We start from the raw sequence: 22957 nt of genomic DNA, 5'->3' as shown, positions 1-22957 counted from the left end.
CTACACTTACATTTCAAATGCTTGCCAGAAGAGTGTAGTAGTTAAGAACAAATGGTTCCAGCATCAGACAGAGCTACCACCTGTACCACCTTAAGCAAGGTGATGGAATCTTAGTTTCCTCATTTGTACCATGGACAACTTTGGTGCCCACCTCCAAGTGCCAGGGTGCAGACTCAATGCAATCAGGGCATAAAGCTGGGCTCTGCGACTGGTCCTACTAGCTGCTCCACAAAGGTTAGCATCATAGCATCATTATCACTCCTTGCTCCTTCCTCCTCTGACCTTCTCTTCCTCTGAACCTGAGCAAAGCTGCTCTGTACTCTGCAAAAGCAGCAGGTCTCCAATAGCTGCCAATCAACAGATCTCATGTCCCCTTTACCCAGGGAGAAAACCAGTGGGTGAGAAGGCCTATTTCTCTTCATCTTTTTCCATACTCCCCCACTTTTTTCCCCAAACAGTAGGTGGGCAAGGCAAGTTCCTGATGGTTAAACCCTCACCAGAGTCAGTGCCCTCCAGGGGCTCTACCTTACATGATGGCAAGTTCAGAGCAGAATCTATATGTCATGTCTGGTTCTCTCTCCTCATTGCCATCACCCTCATCCATGTCACTCTCATTCTTCACTTGGACTACTGCAGTGGCCTCCCATCTAGCCTTGCTGCCTCCACTCTTTACTTCCTATAACAGCCAGAGTGATCTTTTCAAAATGTCAATGGGACTGTGTCACTTCACCAACCAAAACCTTTTCATGGCTTCCCATAGCACTTAGAATAGATCTATGGCATGACATGATGTCAGACCACCTCCCAGCCTCCTGTCACTCTCCTCTGACTTGCCAACCTCCAACCCCACTGGCCAGTCTCTCTGATAGGCCTCACTCAGGCTGACCTTGTGCCCAGGCCTGGGCAGGTCTCCCAACCTGGCCTGTTCTTCCTCAAACCCCTCCCTAGTTGACCAGCCTCTACTTCCTATTCAGGTCTCAGCCTCTACACTCTCTATCCAGGGAGGCTGTCCCTGACATCCTTTAGGCTCTTCCTGGTTTTCCCTTGCAACACAATGTAACATGGCATGTAACACAATGCAAATTATTCTTACATAAGTGTTTCTGTGTTGTTACTCTCCTTCTACTCTCAACCTCCTCCCCTACTAATCCAGATGCTTCATAAAGGAAGAAACTGTCAATTTTATTTACCTAATGAGTACTGTAAGACCTGAAATAGAATGGGGACGCTCAAATATTGATTGATTGATTGATTGATTGATTGATCGAATGACTTCAAGAATGATGTAAGGTACTAGGGGAAATACGGCCCAAGAAAATAGGAAGGTGACGGGTAGAGGAAGCCAAGCTGACCCTCTGATCAGGCACTGCTGATGGAAGGAAGGTTCACTCCCATCCCACCCCATGCATCAAACCACCTCTCCCAAGCAAGTGCCACACAAGGCCTGAGATTTGTCCTTTGACTTAAACACTTTCTTCATCCCCTTAAAATAAAAATGCCCTTGAGCACAACCAGATGATTTGAAGCACAGCATAAATGAGAACCACTTCTCTCTGCTGTGCCCCAAGGGACCCCTGGGAAACGCAGATGTGAAGAACAGAAGTGTAGAGGGGAAAGATGGAGCAGTAATAAAAGGAGGTAATGAAGGAAAGAAGAGAAAACAAAATCAAGGGGCTGAAGGTCACTTAACACCTACGAAAAGAAAACTTTAGGCAAAGTATAAACATGGCCCCCCATCAGGTTTCCTATCTCTGGGTGGGGTTATGTTCCTGCATCACATGGCCATCATTCCCCAAATGGGAGCCTTGGGCTCTACTCTGCACCTGGAGTGGTGACAGAATAGTGTCTACAGAATGAGCCCTGCTTTAAAAAGACATAGATATTGCACATATATGTGTGTATACACATATGTGTGTATATACATGTATATATGGAATTATGTACAGCATTAAAAAGATGAAGGTGGGTTTTTATACACTCTCATGGAAAGAAGTCAAAATCACATTATGAATAAAGAAAGCCAAGTTGCTAAATAGTATGTATGGTATGGTCCTAATTCTGGGAGTAAAAAAGGAAAGAGTGAAAGAGAAAGGGGAAGAGGAGAGGAAGAGAGAATTGGCCACAAGCCAGTTCACCCCTCACTTCACTCAAATCTCTATGCAAGCCCTTCCCTGATTGACTGCCCCCAGAGCTCTCCTTCATCCTGTCTCACTTTTCTCCCTAGCACTCATCACATCATATTTTATATTTATTTGCTTCCTCCTATGCTGTCTGCCTCTCCATGAGGAAAAGGTCCTAGATGGTTTTGTCCACCCCCATACTCCCAGCAACTAGAACAAAGCCCAGGGCACAGCAGCAGACCCTCAGGAAATAGGTTTTGAATAAATGAATAGAAACTTCAAAGAAGTCACCTGTAGGGAGTAGAATAAGAAGCGGGGAGGAATGGAGGGGATATATTTTATTTCCACACTTCTGTAGTCTTCTGCTTTGTAAGTTGGTGGGGACAGGTGACTTGGGGACCCTACTCTTCCACCATCTTGCCCTGCCCCCAGTCTTCTGCTTTGTATTGCAATATTACTTTCCTACTAAAAAACTGAAAATCAACCAATCAATCAAGTTGGGGAACAAATGTCTTCCGTTAGGCTGAACTGACATCTGCCCTCCCCACTGCCTGCCCCCCACATGCAGCTCCCTAGTTCCGAGCCCAAAGCCACCCTGAGCAGGAACTAGCCCTTCCTCCCCATGACAGTCTTTCTCGCCCTTCTCTTTCATCTCTTCTCTAAACCTAGTGCCTCCTAGTTCCTTCTACTGAACTCAGAAGGATCAAGAAAGGTAGGCACTACCTCCATCACACACAAGACAGGCATTAACCAAAGAGGACAGGCTGAAAGGAGAACAGATTAGCTCCTGTTTAAGGCAGAACACTCAGGCTGAAACAATACAGTACATGGAACAAGAGACCTGAAACCTCTTTAAGGGAAATTTATTGTGTCAATGAAAGAAATAGCAGTGACAATTATGTCCTCATCACTGCATGACAGATGGACCTTCATCCACTGAAAACTATTTCTTTGGCTCTTACTGTACCAGGCACAGACCTGGCATTTGACCCCCAAAGTGGGCATCTATCAGGGGGCTCAGAGTTTCCTGATTGACTTTTTCATAGAGCAGGAAGCCCACTATTTCACATCCCTTCTCAACCTGCAACTCAAGAGGCAGGATGGCAATGTGGCATGGGTCACAGGAGTGGGTATCCAGTACCCAGTATCTACAAACACTGTGGACTCAAATATAGCCTCCTTTTTCCCCAGCAGGATGGTGCATCTCCCAGATAATTCTGCACACCCAGGGCAAAGCCAACGTATGAGCTTCCCCCTTAGCAGCTAACACAAGGTGGCATATCTCCAGGGAGCTGACACACAGCTTCCTAAATCAGGGCAAGCAACATTTATATGCTTCCCCGTCACAGGACCTGCAGATCCTCATCTTAGAGACATGGCATCTCTTCCTAGAAGTAGAGGCTCTCTCAACTAGAGAAAAGGATCACCTCAATCTCTAAGCTTTACAGCAGAAAACAAGATTATCTTTCCTGTTTAGCCCAAATGGCTACAGAATGAGATACATGAATTATCTGAATAGTTTGACTAATAGTGATAAGGATAGGTTCACTCTTTCCCTTTGTAACCTAGAGGTCAAGTTTTCCCACTATCTTAAAAAAAAATTTTTTTCTCCTTTTCTCTTGAATTCGTTTCTTCACCGCCTACCTTTCTCCTCACCAGAGTCGCCATCATTCCTTGCCATCTAATCCCACAAAATCTGGCTGCCAGGCCTCAGCACCTACTTGAATATCCTTTTTCAAAGTTCACCAGTGACTTTCTGGTGCTTTTCTCTGTGCAAATCCATCTGGATTTCCCAGGACTTATCATATGGATGGCTCCGCATCTTGGAAATACCTTTCCTTTCACTTCTATGCCCTGGATGCTCAATGTTCTTTCTCCTAATTCTTTTTTTAATGTTTCCTTTATTTTTAAATTTTTTTAAAGATTTTATTTATTCATGAGACACACAGAGAGGTGTAGAGATACAGGCAGAAAAAGAAGCAGTCTCCCTGTGGGGAACCCAATGCAGGACTCCATCTCAGGACCCTGAGATCATGATCTGAGCCGAAGGCAGATGCTTAACCACTGAGCCACCCAGTGCTCCCTTTTCTAATTCTTGAACACCCTGCCTCCTTGCTAAATATTACCACTCCCCAAGAATATACCCGTGGCCTCTACTCTTTCTATTCTCCTACCCTTTCCAATCCCATGTAAGCCTATAGCTTCAAATCCACTGTTGGGAAAAGATGTCTCTGATGCTGGTTATCTTTCTTTTACCCTTACTCTCTCCCCAGCTCTAAGCCTCAGCCTGCCCACCTGCAATCCTATCCCCAGAGAAATCGTGCCAGACCACCAACAAACAGGCCCAAACACTTCTTTATACACCCTCTAAAATTCTTGTCCTATCTCACCCTCCTCCTCATTCCTGTGGCCACTATCCACCATCAGGTACATCCTCCCTTCTCTGAACAACCACAGTCCCTCGCTTCACCCCTCATCACAGACAACCCTGTCTACATTGCAGTCTGGTCATCTGCCTACGGATCTCATCTCCTGGGCTGATCTGTAACCACTCCTACTACCGGACCAGTCCTTTGGCTCTGCATTCCACAGTGCTTTGCACATAGCAGGTACTACAAGAATGAATGAAAATATCCTTAACCACCATACCCAATGAACAAGGTATGTAAATGCTGTAGAGGGCACCTCACTTCCCTTCAGTGTTCACTTATCATCTTTCACTCTGAGCCACTATGTACCAGGTACTTAGCTAGACACTGCAGATATTGCTGCCACTGGTACTACTCCCGCTTCTGTTGATGCTACTGCTAATACTACTGCTATTCCTATCAGGAGTAACAACAGACACTCAGTACTGACTATGCTAAATATTTATGGGGATTATAGCATTTAAGCTTAACAACCACCCTATGAGAGAAGTCACATTTTCCCCCCATTTCACACATAGGACAATTAAAGCAGAGACGAAAGCTGAGTGACTTCTCTGCCTTCAGGGAGCTCTTAGTTAAGCAAAGGAGGACAGGCCCTGGACATATGGTTCCAACGTGCTAAGTGCTATGAAGGAAAAGCATAGGATATAATAGGAGTGCAAAGCAAGGGGACATAACTCAGGCCCAGGGCCAGGGATGCTTTGCTGAAGAACCCATACTTAAGTAGAAATCTGAAGGACAAAACCAGAACAAGTTAGCAAAAGAGGAAGAAAGAAAAGACTATTTCAAGGGGCCAGGCTTGCCCTGGGAACGCACAGGCCCCCAAGAGGCTGGGCACTGCTAATGGAAAAAGAATGCCTTGCTCAACAGAGCACCTATCCTCTGCAATCGTCCTGTGCACTAGATAAGGAGAAAATCATTTTGGCCTGCCTGGAGGGCTGGGGACTAGGGCTCACCCACCAAGCATATTTCTTATTTTCCATTTACATTTAAACACAGGATATTGAGATGCACGTATAATCAAATCCCTTATAGACTCCCACTTTACAAAATCCTTCGGAGGGGGGGCATATTTTTTAAAGAATTTAACGACTAAGTATTAGCAAAATATAATGATAATTGGTATGATAGATTCCAAACTATCAGAAATGCAGAAACTCTCCCAGAATCCCACAAAAAGAGTTCTATGTCATCAAGTCAAAGAGGTTTTGTCTCAAAGAGAGGCAGTAATTATAATCTAATGGCAGTAAATCCTTAAGCCAGCTCATGCAATGGGGTTACCCTCTCAACAGAATAAAATAATTTTTTTTTTAATTTGCAACCACCTGAGACACAACTCCCTGGTGTTTTTTGTTGTTGTTGTTGTTGTTTTCTTTTTCTTTTTTCTTTGCCTGCAACAAAACAGAATCATCCAAGCCCTTTCTTGTCGATCTAAATTCTCTGTGTCTCCTTTACCATAGCTCCAATGTACTATAAATATACAGCTTTTGTGACATAAATGCAAAGTTTTATTGTGCCGTTAGCCTTGATAGAAAGCACTGCAGAAAGTTGTTTAGAAATTAAATATCTAAAACAAGCTATTTTAAAATCCAAGGCCCTCACTATTTCATGTCTGCAATGAAGAAATTTCATCTTGGGGAGAGCAAGCTGTCTTTCACACCATATGGCTAATGGTGGTGCATAGCAATTAGCCAGGCTGATTAATGGTGAACAGACTCTAATTTTATGCTTATAATTGAGCCTGCATTTGCACCCCTGGTGCAAATTCAGCACATCCCAACTTCCACTTACAACAGGCAAGAAATCAAGAGAAATAGGATGGTGTGGAAAGTGAGAATTTTTTTCCTAAAGCCCCCTAAAGAGCATCAGATTTGCAATTTAAAAGACTGTTAGCCACACAATAGATGACAGGTTTGTGTAATAGGGTCATGGCGGCCTGGTAAACAAACAGTACCCCTTACACATCTATAGGCAGCCAGGAAAACCGTAATCTGTAACATTAGCAGGATGACATTTTGAATATGGCTTTTCCCTCTTAGCCACACAGTACAAACATCATCATTTGCCTTCAGTGGCTTGAGAATTTTATTTTTGCTATTTTTATGTTTCTGAAAAATAGAAAGAACATCAGCAGTGAAGCACGCCAACCAGCATAATAAAGTACTTTGGACCAATGAATTTTAAGAACAAGAAAAATATAAACTGCACTAATAGAGGGTAGGCTTGTGTGTGAAAGGCATAATATATCTTTAAGTATTTCAAGAACAGAATTATTTCTAGCACAGTCCAAACATGTACAGATATGAGATGCAAATCTATGATACATAGACATTAGTTGGCCTATTGTTGGAGATCCATCTTCCTGTCTGTCCCCTATTTGCCAGAACCACATATAACAGAACATGGAAAATTCATTCTAATGACATGCTAATTGCAGGAAGCTAAAATAGAGATATGATCAGAAAAACAGTAATACAAAGGAGGTCATTTTTTAAATGCTTTTCAAAATGATTTTACTCATTTAATTCTGAAAAGTGTAACTCAGCTTTAACTGTACAATTGCTGTATATGGTACAACACTTATTTTTATCTAATAATATCTTCTAAGAAACTGATGACCATATTTTTGGGTTGTGCTACTGTTTTAAAGGCAAGGAAAAGCTACCTGTTCATGGAATAATTGACAAGTTTTACAAATCACTGAAGTGAAAACTTGTCCAACACCTGAGGAATCTGGAATAATCTATTGAAAGTATGCTCTTTAAAAAGAAAAATAATAATTTTACATGCATCCATAATAACAGATATTGAAGTTAATATTTGGGATTTCAGTAAGAAAACACACTAAGCCCTTTTTACTTTATTCCCACCTGTGGAGTTTTAAGACTGCTTTCCCCATAAGTCCATGAGCTGCAGATAAAGCCCACCCATGCCGAAGTGGCAGCTGAAGCCTAAAACGACTGGTCAGTAATAGTCAGGAGCCAAGCATACTTTGTGCCAGGGAGAGCCTGCATGGCTAACAAAGCAATTAGTAGCCTTTCCCTGATGCATAGTGGCATCTTCATGCTTTGTCCAATTACTCAGAATATATCAGGTGTTATTTTATGCTGGTGTTATTTTATGAAGAAGGAGAATCCTATACTGCAAGTTTAAAGGCTGTTTTCTGGTCTACTCTCTCACATGTGGAGGACTGGCTGAGGCCATGAAAGTGAATTTGGTCTGCTCTTATTTTCAAATGCGTGGCTTATGTCTGATTACAGGCAAAATAAATACACTCATTTGTGGGTGACATGAATTTTTATAACTTTCAGGTGTAAACATTTGCCAACCTTCTAAAAGCTCACTGCCACTGAAAAATATTAACTACGCTGTCACAGTTCTATACTGGGTCACTAAGATGAGAGATCAGATGCAAGGGGGAAAAACCCACGCTTGACTTAAGGAGGAATGATGCCTTTGCACCGACGGTCACATTTTCAAGTGGGAGAATTAAAAAGGGGAACTATAACTTTCAAGTCTTATCCAAACAGAGGCTTTGCTGACATCAATAGAACTCTTACTCATTTTACTAGCAATGCAGTTGAGCACATATATTAACACTAAAAGGATATACTGTATTTTGTTTGATTGAAAGGAAGAAGGGGAGGGCACTGCTTTGTGCCCATTAAAAGTGTGATATCAAAATGGAAATATATGTCTTTCAGTATGAAATCTGATAGTCAAGAACTACTGAGATGTCTGTGACACTTTATTACCAATACTCGTGTTTAACAGTTCTTTTTAAATTATCTAATACAAGTAAGATATATACCCCTAAATAATCCTGAGCTCACCTAGATTTGAGATGCGAACTCATCTTCTCTCTGCTAATTAAAGGGAGAGAACAAGGTTTTTCTTACCTGCACATGATCTCATGTGTGAGCAAGACTCGGCACATTTCTGGGTTCTTGTCTTGGCCTTCATACACTATGGCCTGAAAACAAAGGCATGATTTGAGCTAAAAATGGAACTAAGTAAAGAGAACAAACTATTAACAATTGAGTACTTGACCACTTCAACATTGCTGAGAGCCAATTAGCTCTCTGGAGCTGCCTCACTGAGCTATTTCAAGATACATTGTTAAGGATCAACTCAAATCAAGTAGAGGGCATATGTTCCTCTCTGTCCCGTAAACTACATTACTATGACGCACACCTTTGGATCAGTAAGTGAGATGAACTTCTGTTGTCAAGACAACCACAATTTTCCTTTCAATTCAGAATAAGATAAACCTAATCATTGAAGGTAGAAAAACCCAGAAGGTTTAGCAGATTCAGATGCCAGTGATTTAAAATACAGAAAAGCACGTGGATTTGACATCTAAACATGCATTTGTCACTTCATTTTACTACTTCCAGCCCCAGCATTTACTGTTCTAGAGATGAGTAGCAAAAAACAAGTGGGGGTATGGTTAATGAGTCCGTTCACTAACTGTGTCTTCTTTGAGATGATTCATCAATCAGGGAAAATCCTTCTTCCCGCCTACAGGCTGAAAACATGTGCTCTCCAGGGTGTACACCCACCCAAACAGTAATACACGCCGGCATATGCTGTGTGTGTGTGGGCTTAAGCCATGGAGTTATCTCCCTAAACTGAGAAGAATTACATCTGACTCCCAAAATTTGGACTCCAAACTACCTCATCAGCCAGTATGTCTTTGTCTGTTTTTAGTAATGTGCATACAAACATTTTGCTTAAAATCACCCTGAAGTTTCCCTGAGATGGCAGCCTCCTGGAATATTTACAGGCTAATACCTGGGCCAGAGAAAAACACAGCTATTGGTAGAGTAACGCTCTACATCAGGATACATTTTAACTAGCTTAACACTCTATCAGTGCATGATACAAACACTGCTTCAAATTATTAATAAAATTACTTTCACACATTCAGATAACTCAATTTCTTGGTGGCAAAACTATTTAAATTAACCAGAGACTATCTTTATTTAGTACATAGAGATGCTGTGACCTTCTTGTAGTTGGCTTTAATGTGCTTTGTTTATAAACCTGGGACTTTTAGAAGACACAGTGTGGGCAGACTCTAGAGCAGGCTCTGGGTATAATATCTAATTCCATTACAGAACAAAAATTGCAACAAATAAAAACATGATGTAAAGTACTTGTATAAGGAGAAAACCTTTCACTAGCTGTCAAAACCATTTTTTATGGTTAGTCTATCATAACCTTGTATTTTTTAACATTTTATTTTGACATAATTTTAGACTTACAGGAAAGCTGCAAGAATATATAAAGAATTACAAGATACTCCTTAATCAGCTCCCTCAAATGTTTACACTTCACTAAAACCATTTATTCTTTCCTATTTTTTCCTAAACTGTTTATAAGTATACTGCAGACATATTTTAAATACTTCAGCATATATTTTCCTTAAAATGAAGAATTCTCTTCCATAACCACAGTACAAGTATCTGAATTAGAAAATTAGCACTGATATACCATAAGCTAATCTACAGACTTTACTGACATTTACCAATTACCCAATAATGTCCTTCATTGCATGCATACATACATACATACATACATACATGATTTTAAAAATCCAGTACCAATCACTGCATTCAGTTGTGCTGTCTCCTTTAATATAGAACGTTCCTGAGTCGAGTTAATGGTGTTGACATTGTTAAAGACGGTAAGCCAGTTCTTTTGTACAGTATCCTCAGTTTAGGTTTGTCTGATGTTTCCTCAGACTTAGACTAAAGTTACACGATTCAGGGCCAGAATGCCACAGATGTGATTCTGGGTTCTTCCCAGTATATCAGATCACACTGTCAACTAGTTCCATTACTGGCAGTAAACTCTAACCATTTGGTTAAGGTGGTGACTGCCATCCACTAGAGATCATAGTCAGATTTCCCCACTGTGAGATTACTACTTCACTTTATGTAATGCATAACCATCCTCTTGGAGAGATCATCTCCATTATGGTAATATCATATGATGCCTAAAATTTTCATCCACAAGTGTCAGCATCCACTGATGATTCTTTCCTGTATTCTTAAGAGACCTTTTCAAATACCCAAGAATTTGCTTTATTCAAGAAAATGCAGAGTAAATCAAAAACATTTTGAAAGCCAAAAATTTTATCTGTCTGCTTTATTTATTCCAATCACTGCTCAAATCAAAGAAATAACTGTAAGGAACCGATTAGGTATCAAACATGGTGATTAAAAAAAATTTTTTTTTATTAAAAATTTTAATCATGCATTTTTGTGACATCCTATTATCACTACATATTTGGGATAGTCTCTTAATATCCCAATAACCCTCTGTTTCAATTTCAGTTTTTTGTTATACTAAACTGATACAAGTAACTTGATAAATATATCCACAGATATGGTAGGATTTTCCTTCCTGTAAAAAAAAAAAAAAAAAAAAAGGTTTGGTTTTTTTAAGAGGAATGTGTTTCAGTTATATCAGCCTTCTCACCTTGATTCTTTCTAGATGATATTATTTTTGTTGAGGCTGCTGATTCCACCAAAACCAGTGATATCCATGGTGATATTCAATGAAAGACATGCCACAGTGCAGATATGCTCACCACTGCCCTAAACAGTAGATGACCCATGGATGCCCAGGGATCCCAGGTTTTTATCTTTAGTGACTGAATATCATTTGTTGAAGGCCCAGCACCTCTGTAATGCACCTCTTTACTAAATGCCAAGCTGCCAGTTCACTTCTGGCAGCAGAATCAAAATGGAGAATCCTCTAAATCAAGCATAGAAAAATAAAAGCATGAGTTCAGATTTGCTCAGAAATAGTTGGGAATTCTAGAGAGGAGTGGAAGCATAAAGTTTCTGCCATCCCTCTTTTTGATGCCTCAACAGAGCAATATTTTTTAGCACATAAACACAGGGAAAGAAGTGCTACTTCTATGATTTCTGAAATAAAAGTAAGAGAAACGGGGAGTCTTTTCATTCTCCTATGAAGTAGAACTAAAATCCTGGAAGTACAATAAATTAGAACATTAGTATAACAGAATTAGTTAAAGAGTGGACCTCATTCACAGGCAGATCTACCTCTGACCTCACTGATGCAATATTTGTCACTGAAAAGCCTTCTTAACACACACACACACACACACACACACATACAATATCATATAAAAGATATGAGCCAAGAAATCAATATTCTAATGAGATCCAAAATGGTAAAATATGATAAATTTGTTTTGCTGAGTATATCTGAAGCAGAGTGTCTTTAGTAAGACAGACTTTTGAAAAATGTCACCAGGCTTTCCCTGCAGCTTACACACACAACTGAGAGCCACACATCAACTTTCTACCATCTACATTTTGTACACACGTCAAGATGGGTTCACAGTTCAGCAAACCCAGACTTTAAGCCTAAAAGGAAAAGGAGCTTCTTATACCAACTTAGAAGTTTCTGCTTTTCTTACTAATTTAAATATGTGTCTCTGTGGGGTGTGAATAAAGCTTGCTGGGACTGGATCAGCTGGGAGATCACAGAAGCATATAAACAGCATTGACTATTTTAAGTGAAACCATTTTAATAGACAGCTGGTTTAGGGCCCAGACAATGGAACACGAAGAAGAAGGCTTATTTTATTTTCATCCTCCATAGTAAATCATGTGTCTGCTCACTGTGAGGAAGGTAGTCTGTTGTGAGAGCGACAAAGACAACAGTGGTTTAAATAAATCAATGTGTTTATCAGGAGTAAGGACCAGAGGCCTGTTACAGACATGGGCAGGAGGGGGAGGGAAAGCATATGAAATATATTATTTAAATAAATGAACTGATGGCAAAGCAAGTGCAGGTTTTCACCTAAGAAATAAAAAATACAGTATCAAGCAGAAAACGATATTGACCTTAATTCTGCCAATGGCAAGTAAATCCCGGAAGGTGGCAGAAATACTTGTGCAGGAAGAAAACTAAAAGAATAAACAGCACTAGCTTCAACTTAACTTTAAAAACCTGGTGAAATTGATAATGAAGTTGTCAAAACTTGACCTATGTGGAGCAGATTTAGTTTCCTGACATACTGGCCCTCTTTCCCCTTTCCCTAATGTCCTGTTCTAAGAAGCAGAAAGAAAATATCCAAGGATTTATAACACCTCATTAATTTTCAGACTGAGGATTTTTTTAGAATACTTTTTCATAATGAACAAAAATGAGGAAAAAATGGGAATTGTTAAACTTTCATACACTTATGCAACAGCAGTGCCCGAAGTTTTACTGGGAAAGACTAAAATGCCATTAATTTCAAATTCCCAATTATAAATCCACCTATTCAGCCTTTGAAAAGGAATAAATCAATTAATGGAGAAAATCTGCCTCAGTTTGCCACTGTTTTAGATAGCATCTTGTAAAGGGTGATTCATCCCTGATTTTCTAGGATATCACTGGGTCTTAAAAGTTAATTGAAACTTAATATGGATAAAGACCACACAGAAAAAATGAAAAATACACAGTGAACACGCACCAGGATCACACTTCAATAGGATGCCAAAGGAAATACAGAGAATTAAGCAAGCCTCTTCTTTGTTTACTCTTCTAATAGTTTTAACTCTTTTTGTTCTATGCCAAAACAAAGAGGGTGAGGAAAATAGTTTTGACTTTAGTTCTTCAAAACCCAAAAGCATTTTAGGAACAAATGTTTTCATGAGAAGCCTTTTTTTGGTTTACAACCAAACAATAGATTACATGTCATCATTAGAAGGAAGGTGGGAGGGAAGGAAGAAAGGAAAGGAAAGAAGGAAAGAAGGAAGGAAGGAAAGAAGGAAGGGAGGGAGGGAGGGAGGGAGGAAGGAGAGAGTGAGAGAGGGAGGGTAGGAGGGAAGGAAAGAAAAAAGATGGAAAGAAAGAGAGAAAAGAGAGAGATGGGTGATTCATAATTATCAAAAACTCCTAATTTTCCATTTAAGTAAAAGAGAGTAACCTTGAAAATTTTACTTCTTTTTCTACATACAGAATAAAGGCCAAACCAAATTTGTCACCTTCAAAAATAAGTTCATGAATGTACAAAGTACCTCCTTCAAACAGAAGTAAAATATCCTCTAAATACAGACTGTCAACAAGCCTTTGGTAGCAAATTACCAAGAATTGGAACGAATCAAAAAATAATATGAACACCTACAATATCAATGTACTATAATATTAATCATTGCATTCAACCACCAAGTTATATTACTTGTCATTAAGGGAAAAAAAAAGTGGTAGCTTATGTGATCCCAGAAATTTCCAGTAGGTGAAGGAGCCCTAGTTAAAAATTAACCTGTGCCAAAGAAAACACTACAAATCTGACATTTCATAAACAATTGTGTCAAACAGCAATCCAACATTAATAGTGGGATAAAATAAAAAATTATTTTGCTTCAATTAGCAGCTGGGCTACTGGTGAACAAATTATAAAGATGTAATTTCAGCTTAGCAGCTAAGAAGGCCTGTTTTCAGAACTGAATTCAAAGTTGCAAAGGAATGATATCATATTCAGTATGCTGTTCAGTTACATCACAGTCCTGAATAAAAAGAGAATGTGTATCGAAAGCAGTTAGCTTTAGAATACATCTTTAATGTCTCAAAGAAATAAAATCCCCGATATTATTCAAGCACCGAGATAAAAACTGAATCACTCTAACAATCCCACATGGTATTTCTTTTTCTAACAGTAGTAAGAGATATTTCACTCATATGATAGCTACATTTACATCTATATTAGTAGATACAGCTGGCTTTGTCAACCCAATGGGACAATAATAATAATAATAAAATAATAAAAGCAGCTAATTTATTAAGCACTTAATATGTGCCAGTCACTATTCTAAGCACTTCACATGTATGAATTCATTTAATTGTCACAAAAGAGCTTCAAGGTAGGTGTTATCATTATTTCCATTAGTTTTATTCCAAATGCTTACATATTTTAATTACTCTGAGATCAAATCATTCTTGCTCAACAACTATATAAACAATTCACCCACATCCAAACACTCCTTCACTCCTCAGCATTATAAGGAAAGACGTAAGAACAGACTATTGGTGTAGTCATCTGAGTTCGATAAATGCATCACTACTAATATGTTCGTTTTTAATGCTGTTCAAACATTCACATGGAAACAGCTCTAGCGTAAATATCCCCGAACAAATGGCTGTATATTATCCAGGAGGGAGCAGTTGGGCCGCCAGACTGGGGAAGTACTAGGCCATCTGGCTCCGGCAATCTCTCCAAAACCATCAGCTTTGTTTTCACCCCCAGACTCCAAACAACACATTTTCCACTGTGATGAGTTTACATTTTCCCAAACACAGGTCCTGATCATGCATAAAAATTCCAAACTTCTTCATTCCTCTATGTGCAAGGAAATTTAAATCACCTGCATTTTTGACATGTTACCAAAGGAGAGAGAAAGCTGCTACAAGGTGGCTCCTGACTCTAAACCTGCCCTGTCTTTTTCTGTTTGTAGGTTTTTCCAAATGTAGGAAAGAATCTCTCGGCTGGCCTCTTGAATTCCTTTGGAACTTATTGATATACTAAAAATGTGTTTATCTACCAATGAAGAACCATGAACTGAAAGGGTTGTTAATCAAATCTACGTAGCTGTGGCAGGATATAATGAAACAATCAATAGGAAGAAATGTGCTTGCATCAATAACTTAAAGTACCGGGAACAACAAAACAAATACATAAAGAAGATTAGCTTGTAAGAGAAATAGGACAGCATTTCTGATCATCGTACTTTGGACTTCCCACTATGCTTTCCACTTTTTAGGGTCCCCTTACCACATCATCTACCTTCAAGCCCATACTCGACAAGGATTATGTGACCGTTATTTTTCCCTTTCCAAAAAAAGAGCTTCTGTCTGTGGGCAGGAATACTTTGTTTTTGATAACTTTATGGAACTTAGTACTCTTTCTCTAAATTATAAGAAAAGTCACTTTTTTTAAAGCAAGATGGTAGGAGAGAAGATAAGTTAAAGGCTTTTTTTTTAAATTATTTAATGTTAACCCACCTAAGCAATCACAGAACGTAATCATATTTCAAATACTACATGAAAGTCTGAAATGAGGCACATTAAACATCAGACCTCTCCCCACTGGGTTCATTTGAGCTTCTGCAGTAGATATTGTTTCTGAATGCAACAACCATAAACTTCTGGATCCTACAGGCCTTTTTGCATGCTCACTAATGGAATACCAAAAACAGCAATGACACAAAAACAACCTATTTTTAGTCCGGCTAAACTTGGTTTTGAACAACCCTTCCCAAAAGCAAGCCTCTCATTTTCTAGTTGGTGGATGAATTTTTTAAATATCGTCACATCCTTTGTGTTTTATGAGAGAGGCATTGGGATAAGGGTGCTCGGATCCTTATACATTCACTTATAATAAAACTTCATCTTTCCTGCTTGAGTCCAAAATTAAGAGTCATTACCCAAGGTAGTGTAATGAGACACTTTGAAAAGGTGTGAAATACTGTGTCATGCCAATACATCTTGGTTGATTGAGTACATTTCTGTTTGATTTCAATGCTGCTAACTCCACTCAAGTTCAGGAACATTCTATAAAAATATTGAGTGCACAGATAGTTTTGGATTTTGCTTGCCAAAGATTCTCTTTGAGTTTTAACCCCAACTTCTGAGTCCAAGATAAGACATCACACACATAAAGCTGCATCTCTGATATGAAAAATGTTACAAACAAGCAGCTAAGAGAAGACACTTGAACTTTGGCTAGGTATTCCCTCCAAAATTTTATGATAACTTCACTCAAATTATCCTATTTTGTACTCTAAATATCAAAATCCTGAGTCTATCTGGAAGAATTTCACAGGGGAAACAAAATTTTAACTATTTAATCAGTCAGCTAATGTCAAGCCTTACTTCTGATTCCAGATTCAAGGGGCCAGGCCACTGTATACTTAATGAAAATATGAAATTTAAACAATTTTAAATCACAGTAATTTCAAGCTAGATGAGAATCTGCTGTTTTACTCATTAAGACTAAAATATAATAATTATGTCAAAGCCAGGAAAAGTTATGCTTCTTCACACTGATCTGCTTTTTTAAGACTATTATATTAACGGTGTATACAAGAAGCTAACCTACTTCCCAAACTCTTACAGCACATAATCAACAAACAGATAATGGGCAGGGATTGCCTTTCAAAGTGAAACCTACACAGAAGGCATTAGACCGTTATTATGAAAGCAAACAGGTATGCCTCAGAAAAGAAATCCCTTTCTTTTGATATTTTTAGAACAAATTCAGATAACCATTTAAACCTTTTTCAGGTCCCTCCCCATCAAAATACACAATTGCATACATTTATAATTGTAACTTTTACTGAGATGTCATATTATGGCAAATGACTTTCTCATACCTGTTATTATTAAAAATAAACTAAATCTTGTTCTAGGCCCCCACTTCCAATTGATAGAATTTATAATACCAGGCAGTCAAAGAATGCCCTATGCTGTCATTTTTCCTTAAGCTCTATGACTTCATTAGTAAAATGATATTTGATGTATTGCTTTATAAAAATCAAGATAATTCCTCCACCATATGAGACTGTGTAAAGTCAGTTCATTTCATAATGGGAAAATCAGTTCTGGTGGCATTTGTTGTTTAAGGGGTCTAAAAGTTTTGAAAGCAGTTAATCACTTCAAACGTGTCCTAGTTTTGCACTCCTTACAATTGTTTGTTTCATAGTGCTGCCTATGATTTCATATTTAAGTGATCAATGTTGCACAAGTAGACAAGCCTTTCACACTGATTTGTGGGGATTTTTTTGTCTTTTAAAAAGAAATTTCTAATAAATGCATATGGAATATGTATTTGAGTTCATACTTTCTCCCTCCTCCTCCCCTGTTTTCTTTCCTCTGATGAGAATGGCAGGAAAAGATATCTAGGGTATCAAAGACAATTTTTTAAAACAAAACTCCACTTAAGACATTTTTGTTTTCATACAGTAAAAAAAAAAAAAAAAGAAAAAGAAAAAAAGTTACTGAAATCAGGCTTTTGCGTTTCTGCTTGGCAGGGAAAAAAATTTTTTTAACAAAATCCAATGTGTCCAAATGAAAGAGAATTATCCTATGTAATAATCAAAATGAGTAAAGAAAATAAGACCAAGACTAAAAGTATAAATGTGAATTTACTCCGACCAATCAACCAAGAAATAAATCTTCAAGAAAGTCAAATATTTTAAGGACATAACTTGAAATAGATTTCAATAGGTATTTATTTATTATTTTTAAAACTACATTTCACACCCTCATGTTTTCTACTTGGTTCACAATGAAATATGAGACCTAACAATCAAAATTAGCTATTATTGAAAGGTTCTTGCTGAGTAGATTTTAAAACTTCCAGCAGCTTATGAATGTGTATTTTGTACAACATATGTAAGCCGTGCTTATCTAAAAATAATTTTTAAATATGCATATGTACCATAATTTGAAACTTCCAAGTCAGTATCTGTGAAAGAAGGGATACCCTTATTTTATCCTTATTTTAAAGGGAATATTTTAAAATTGCAATCAAGCAAACAAGTTTTATTCCTCTTTAGTACACAATGTATAACTTTTCTCTTTGTTCTAACTTCTTTCCTCCACCCAATAAAGCTGGGTTCTTTTTTGTGCCTAAGTCTTCCAACTACCTAACCAGCTACTTAATTCTGAAACTAAACTTTTTCTTAAAATCAAAAAAAAAAAAAAAAAAAAAAAAAGGCTCCTGTGCCTCATTAAAACGTCAGGCCTCTTTTCTGACTCGGCTCATAATTGTATCTTTTAAACCATAACTCAACCTTAATGTATACTGCTTGACACCGGCGTGTTGGAGAGTTTAAGAAAATGCCGTCTATGTACCTTTAAGACCACAAGCTCACTCATGCTGCCTGGCTTCTTGCCAAACTTGGAGGCAAAAGCAGGAGGATTTTTGCAAAATATCCTCTCTAACAATTGCCGCTCCCTCTTCCAACAGCACTACCACTACCACCTCCTCCTTTAAAAAAAAATCTGTGGAGTGGGTCATCTGCGCTCTCAGCTCATCTCACCACTCCTGAGTAAGCTACCTAGGCGCCCCCACACCCTTCCCTGCACTGTATCTCCCAGGAGAGGCCCGGAGGGGGTTCGGGTTTCACAGGCTCAGCCCACTCTACACCAAGGCCCCCTGGGCACCTTTTGCGCCCCCTGGGGCTTCTCGGCGGGTCAAAGGAAGTTCAGCACTTACTCTCCCCACTCAGGACCCTGTAGTCTTAAAGCACAAGGCCTGAGTCTCCCTTGGTAGGAAGGAGCCGTCGAGCCATCTTCCCCACGCGGTGGACGCTAGTGTGTGTATCCGCACCTGGAAGGCTGCGCTGAGAAATGGGGCCTGAGGTCCGCCCTGGCGTCGAGAGTTCAAGTCCCAGACCCCGCGCTAAAGAGTAGCCACCTTCTTGACTTCCCCAAATTTCGAGGCCCTAGAGTCACCCCACGGCGCGAAATTAAGAAACTTACTTGTTTTGTCATGGAGTCGATGAGGCGCACGTAGAAATCTTGCTCCGTCCTTATCCCTGGGGAAGAGGGGAAGGGGAAAGGGGAACGAAAGAAAATTAAGTGAGAGAGGATCTGCCGCAAAATAAACAAACAAACAAAACACAAAGAATGGGGCTTTAAGGCTTATGCAACGCCTACTGTCCCAGAGAAGCACCGGCAGGACACCACCACCCCCACGTCCCCCAGTGTCCAGAGAGGGGCCAGTCCCCAAGCGCGGCAGCTGAGAATGTGGCAGGACCCCCACCTGGCTACCCTCCCTTCTCTCCATGGGAGCCCCTCTGCGCGCTCTCCGGGAGCCATCAAGGCCACGAGCCCCCCACCCCAGCCCAGCCCAGCCCAGCCCAAAGGACTCAAGGCCTGGAGTCGGGGCTAAGCCAAGGAAACAGGCCTTAGGAATGGGAGGAGGAAAGAAATGGCCCCTGCGAGGGCCAGGCCTGCACACCTGGCCCCAGGTATGCGCGAGCCCGCTACGGCCGCCTTCCGGCTCCTCGGGGCCTCCTCGGGTGAAACCTCCTTAGGCGAAACTTAGGAGAGGCCCGGTGACCCCGAGGACCGTGGACGGCTGCGCGTGCTCGGGGCTCTGGTCCGCTTGGATCTTCCCGCGCACCCTGCCCTCACCCAGGGCCCCAGGGTGCCGGCGCGGACCCGACCCGAGCCTCACCATTGCTGTAGAGGAGCTGGAGCCGGTAGTGAATCCCGTTATTGGTCTTTTCGCTGTTGGCTTCCTGGGTTGCAGCAGGACGCAAAGACACAACAAGAGACGCAGGAAAGAGGTCGGCGTGAGCGAGTGTGGACCGACTTCGAGGCAACTTTCCCAAGGACCGGACCCCCAGCCGGGGAACCGGGCAGGCCCGGGAGCAGCAGAAATTGCGGCCACCTGTGATCCCTCTGCCGCCCTCCCGACCCTTACTGCTCCCTCTTCCCTTCCAGAAAATTCCGTGGGGCCTGGGGGCTCGGGCCTGGGCCAGCAGAGGCAGGAGCCGCGCGTGGTGGCGCGCTCGAGGGCGGGTTCATCCCGGGCGCCCTTGACTCTGGAGTGCGAAGCCGGGCTCGCCTCTCTCCAGCTCTGGGGCTCCACGCGAACTTTTTTGGGAGCAGAACCTCACGGACGAGGAGCCCGGGTTCGCCCAGGACGGGAAGTGGCTTGGGGGACCCCGCTCAGGAGTGTGTTATGGATGCTTTGCACTCGCCGAGGAGCGCGCCTCCCGAAGCGGCTGGGCCTGCTCCCCGGCCGGGGGCGAGGGGCAGCGGCGCTGCGCCCACTTACTTTTTCCTTCTCCACGAACCCCACAAAGGCTGTCCTCTCGATCTCCACGGGCTGGCCCTGTCTGTCGTAGAGGGCCAGGACGAAGTGGAAGAAGTTGGATTTCCGCAGATTGGAAGGCGGCTGCTTCTCAAAGTGAGCCCGGGCCAGACCCACCCCGCTGCGGCCAAAGACGCAGAGTTAGACGGCTAAGCGGGACACCGACGCGCGACCCTTTGTCACCCCTTACACACGGGAGGCCCGTCAAACACCAACCTCCTCTACCCCCAGAGCACCCAGTGGGTGCCCTACACGCCCCCTCCGGCGCCCCGGGCCCACCCGGCCGCGGACATGCGTGCTCCCGCGTGTCCAATCCTCCCGCCGAGCACAGGGCGCGCCCCCCAACTCGCGGAAGAGCCGCGAAAGTTTTGTTTGGGTTTTGCGCAGGAGATAAAACCCTGCAAGCGTTTACTCCGACTTGACGCGCGCTGCGTGGGAAGGCAGAAAGGTGGAGGTGCATGCGGTGAACCCGCGTTCGCGGCATACAGCCGGTCCTTCACAACCTGGAAGGAGGGGAGCAGGGGAATCGGTCCCCGCCGCCCCCACGAGCCTCCCGCCTCAGCTTCGAGGGCAGGTGAGGATGGATGGGGAACAGGCTCAGCTTCTTGAAGCCGCAGCCAGCCTCCAGGAAACCTCGTGTGCCCCCGCCAAGCGCGGGCGCCCGGCCTCGGGAAACCGCATGCCCCCTCCCCGAATAAAGCAAGTGAGAAAAAGGATCTGGGGGGGGGGGGCTCAGAGCTGTCAGGGGTGGTCGCTGTGGAACCGGGAGCTGGGGGTGTTTTTAAAAGACCTATCCTGACAAAGTTTCGCTGTTCCACAGAAATCCACACACTCATTCCAGAAACCCTGTGGACCAGGGGTGCCAACGGAGCGCGCCCGTGGGGGACCTGGAGGCTCGGGTGCCAGGGGCGCCGGGAGGCCACTGACAACCCGACCTGCTCAACACAAGGGCGCGCTCACACACACACACACACACACACACACGCACTCTTTCGCTCCCAGGCCAGTTACCCAACTCACTCTCACTACTAACCACCCCCATCCGTGTACTCAGCGGGGATGGGAACAGTGTTGCAGACACTTGTCCCCTGCCCGGAGAAGATGAGGATGAGGTAATTAGTCATCTTCCTTTTTCCCCTTCCGCCCTCTCCGAGCCCGATAGGGCCAGGGGCCGCCAGATCTCCTACTCCCTCAAGCCCAGCTGGTGGTCTGGGGAAAAAAAAAAAAGACCATTTCTCACTCGGGACCAGGAGTCCCCGGAAAGGGTGATAAGAGTGCCCAGAAAAGTTCCCCCACGTCAATCTCCAAGGGCAGTGCCTCCAGGCCACACAGTCTAGCATCTCAGGAACTGAGAGTGGGAGAGGGGCTGGAAGGGACCGGTGACAGAGGGTGGAGAAGACTTTTAGGGGATGTCAGAATTAAAGTTGGGAGTTGCTGTTCTACCGGTGGACCGAGAAAAACTGAAAGCTAGCGAGAGGGGGACAGAGGGGGACAGAGAACCAGACCGAGGAATTAAGAGAAGGTTCTGGGGACACATGGAGAGAGAAAAGGGGAGAGAAAGAGAGGTAAGGAAAGGAGAAGAGAGGAAGGAGGGGTGAAGAAAGAAGGGGAAGGAAAGAATGAAGAAAGGGAGGGTGGAAAGAAGGAAGAGAGGAGAGGACGGAAAGGAAAAGACACAGGAAAGCAGTAGAAAAGGAGAAAGAAAGGGAGAAAGGTAGGATGGAAGGAGGAAGGAAGGAAAGGAAAGGAGGAAAAGAAAGAAGAAGAGAAGGAAAAAAGTTTAGAAAGGAGGGAAGAAAAAGAAAACAAGGAAGGAAAGGAAAGAAAAAAGATAGAAAAGAGAAAAAAGAAAAGAAAGAAAAAAGAAAAGGAGGAAAGAAAGTAAGAAAAAGAAAGCGAAGACAGCCAGCCAGGAAAGAAAGAGCAATCACATAAAAACACAGATATCCAACATCGTGCTGGTGAGACGCCTCTTCTGGCTTAAAACGAAATGAAAACAGTCACAGGCGAAGCAGGAGAAAGTGCCGGCAAAGCGTGGACTCCTCGCAGGCAGCTCGCGGCTCTCCGGCCGCAGGCGACCGAGGCAGCGCGGCCGGGGAGCGCGGAGCCCCGGAGGCGAGCCGAGCGCAGCGGCGGACTCCCGAGCGCGGCCCGGCCCGCAGCGGCCGCCGCCGCCGCTTCCCGGCTCCTCTGCTTGCGGCTCGCTCCCCGGCCGCGGTCCCCGAGCGGTACCCACCTCTGCGCCGCCGTGTTGGCGTCCAGCACCCCGGCGCCCTGCATCCACGTCCGCACCGCGTTCATGCCGCTGCCCAGCGGCTCTTCCTTCATGCTGCTTCCACTCCGTTGGATGCTTTCCTGAATCCCAAACATGAAAACAACCTTTTCTTGTGGAAAATCTCCTCCCCCTTGAAAATATTGAAAAAAAAAAAAAAAAAAAAAAAAAAGGAAAGAAAAACGCCAGCCAGAGATTTTTTTTTTTTTTTTTTGAGACGATGAACTCGCGCTAGAAGATCAAGGCGGGCTGGAAAGCAAATTTTTTAAAAATGTAAACCTTC

General features: G+C 42.5%; 1 protein-coding gene across 15 annotated transcripts in view; it reads right to left on the bottom strand.

Annotated features, from left to right (window-relative positions):
* Nucleotides 1-22957, bottom strand: part of EBF1 (EBF transcription factor 1) — a 393004-nt gene that overhangs the window by 362736 nt on the left and 7311 nt on the right. For 9 of the 15 annotated variants that reach the window (XM_072824327.1, XM_072824319.1, XM_072824323.1 and 6 more), the window contains exons 2-6: nt 22639-22757; nt 20367-20523; nt 19761-19824; nt 19061-19116; nt 8449-8522 (exon numbers count right to left, since the gene is read on the bottom strand). In XM_072824327.1, the coding sequence (XP_072680428.1) occupies nt 8449-8522; nt 19061-19116; nt 19761-19824; nt 20367-20523; nt 22639-22757 (470 nt within the window). Of the gene's footprint in view, nt 1-8448; nt 8523-19060; nt 19117-19760; nt 19825-20366; nt 20524-22638; nt 22878-22957 lie in introns of those variants that run through there. The other 6 variants (XM_072824331.1, XM_072824328.1, XM_072824332.1 and 3 more) reach the window with 1 other exon arrangement.

This window comes from Canis lupus, chromosome 4 (genome assembly GCF_048164855.1).
Source record: "Canis lupus baileyi chromosome 4, mCanLup2.hap1, whole genome shotgun sequence".
Taxonomy (NCBI): domain Eukaryota; kingdom Metazoa; phylum Chordata; class Mammalia; order Carnivora; family Canidae; genus Canis; species Canis lupus.
The sequence above is the reverse complement of the archived record's forward strand: the minus strand, read 5'-3'. Positions and strand labels throughout refer to the sequence as shown.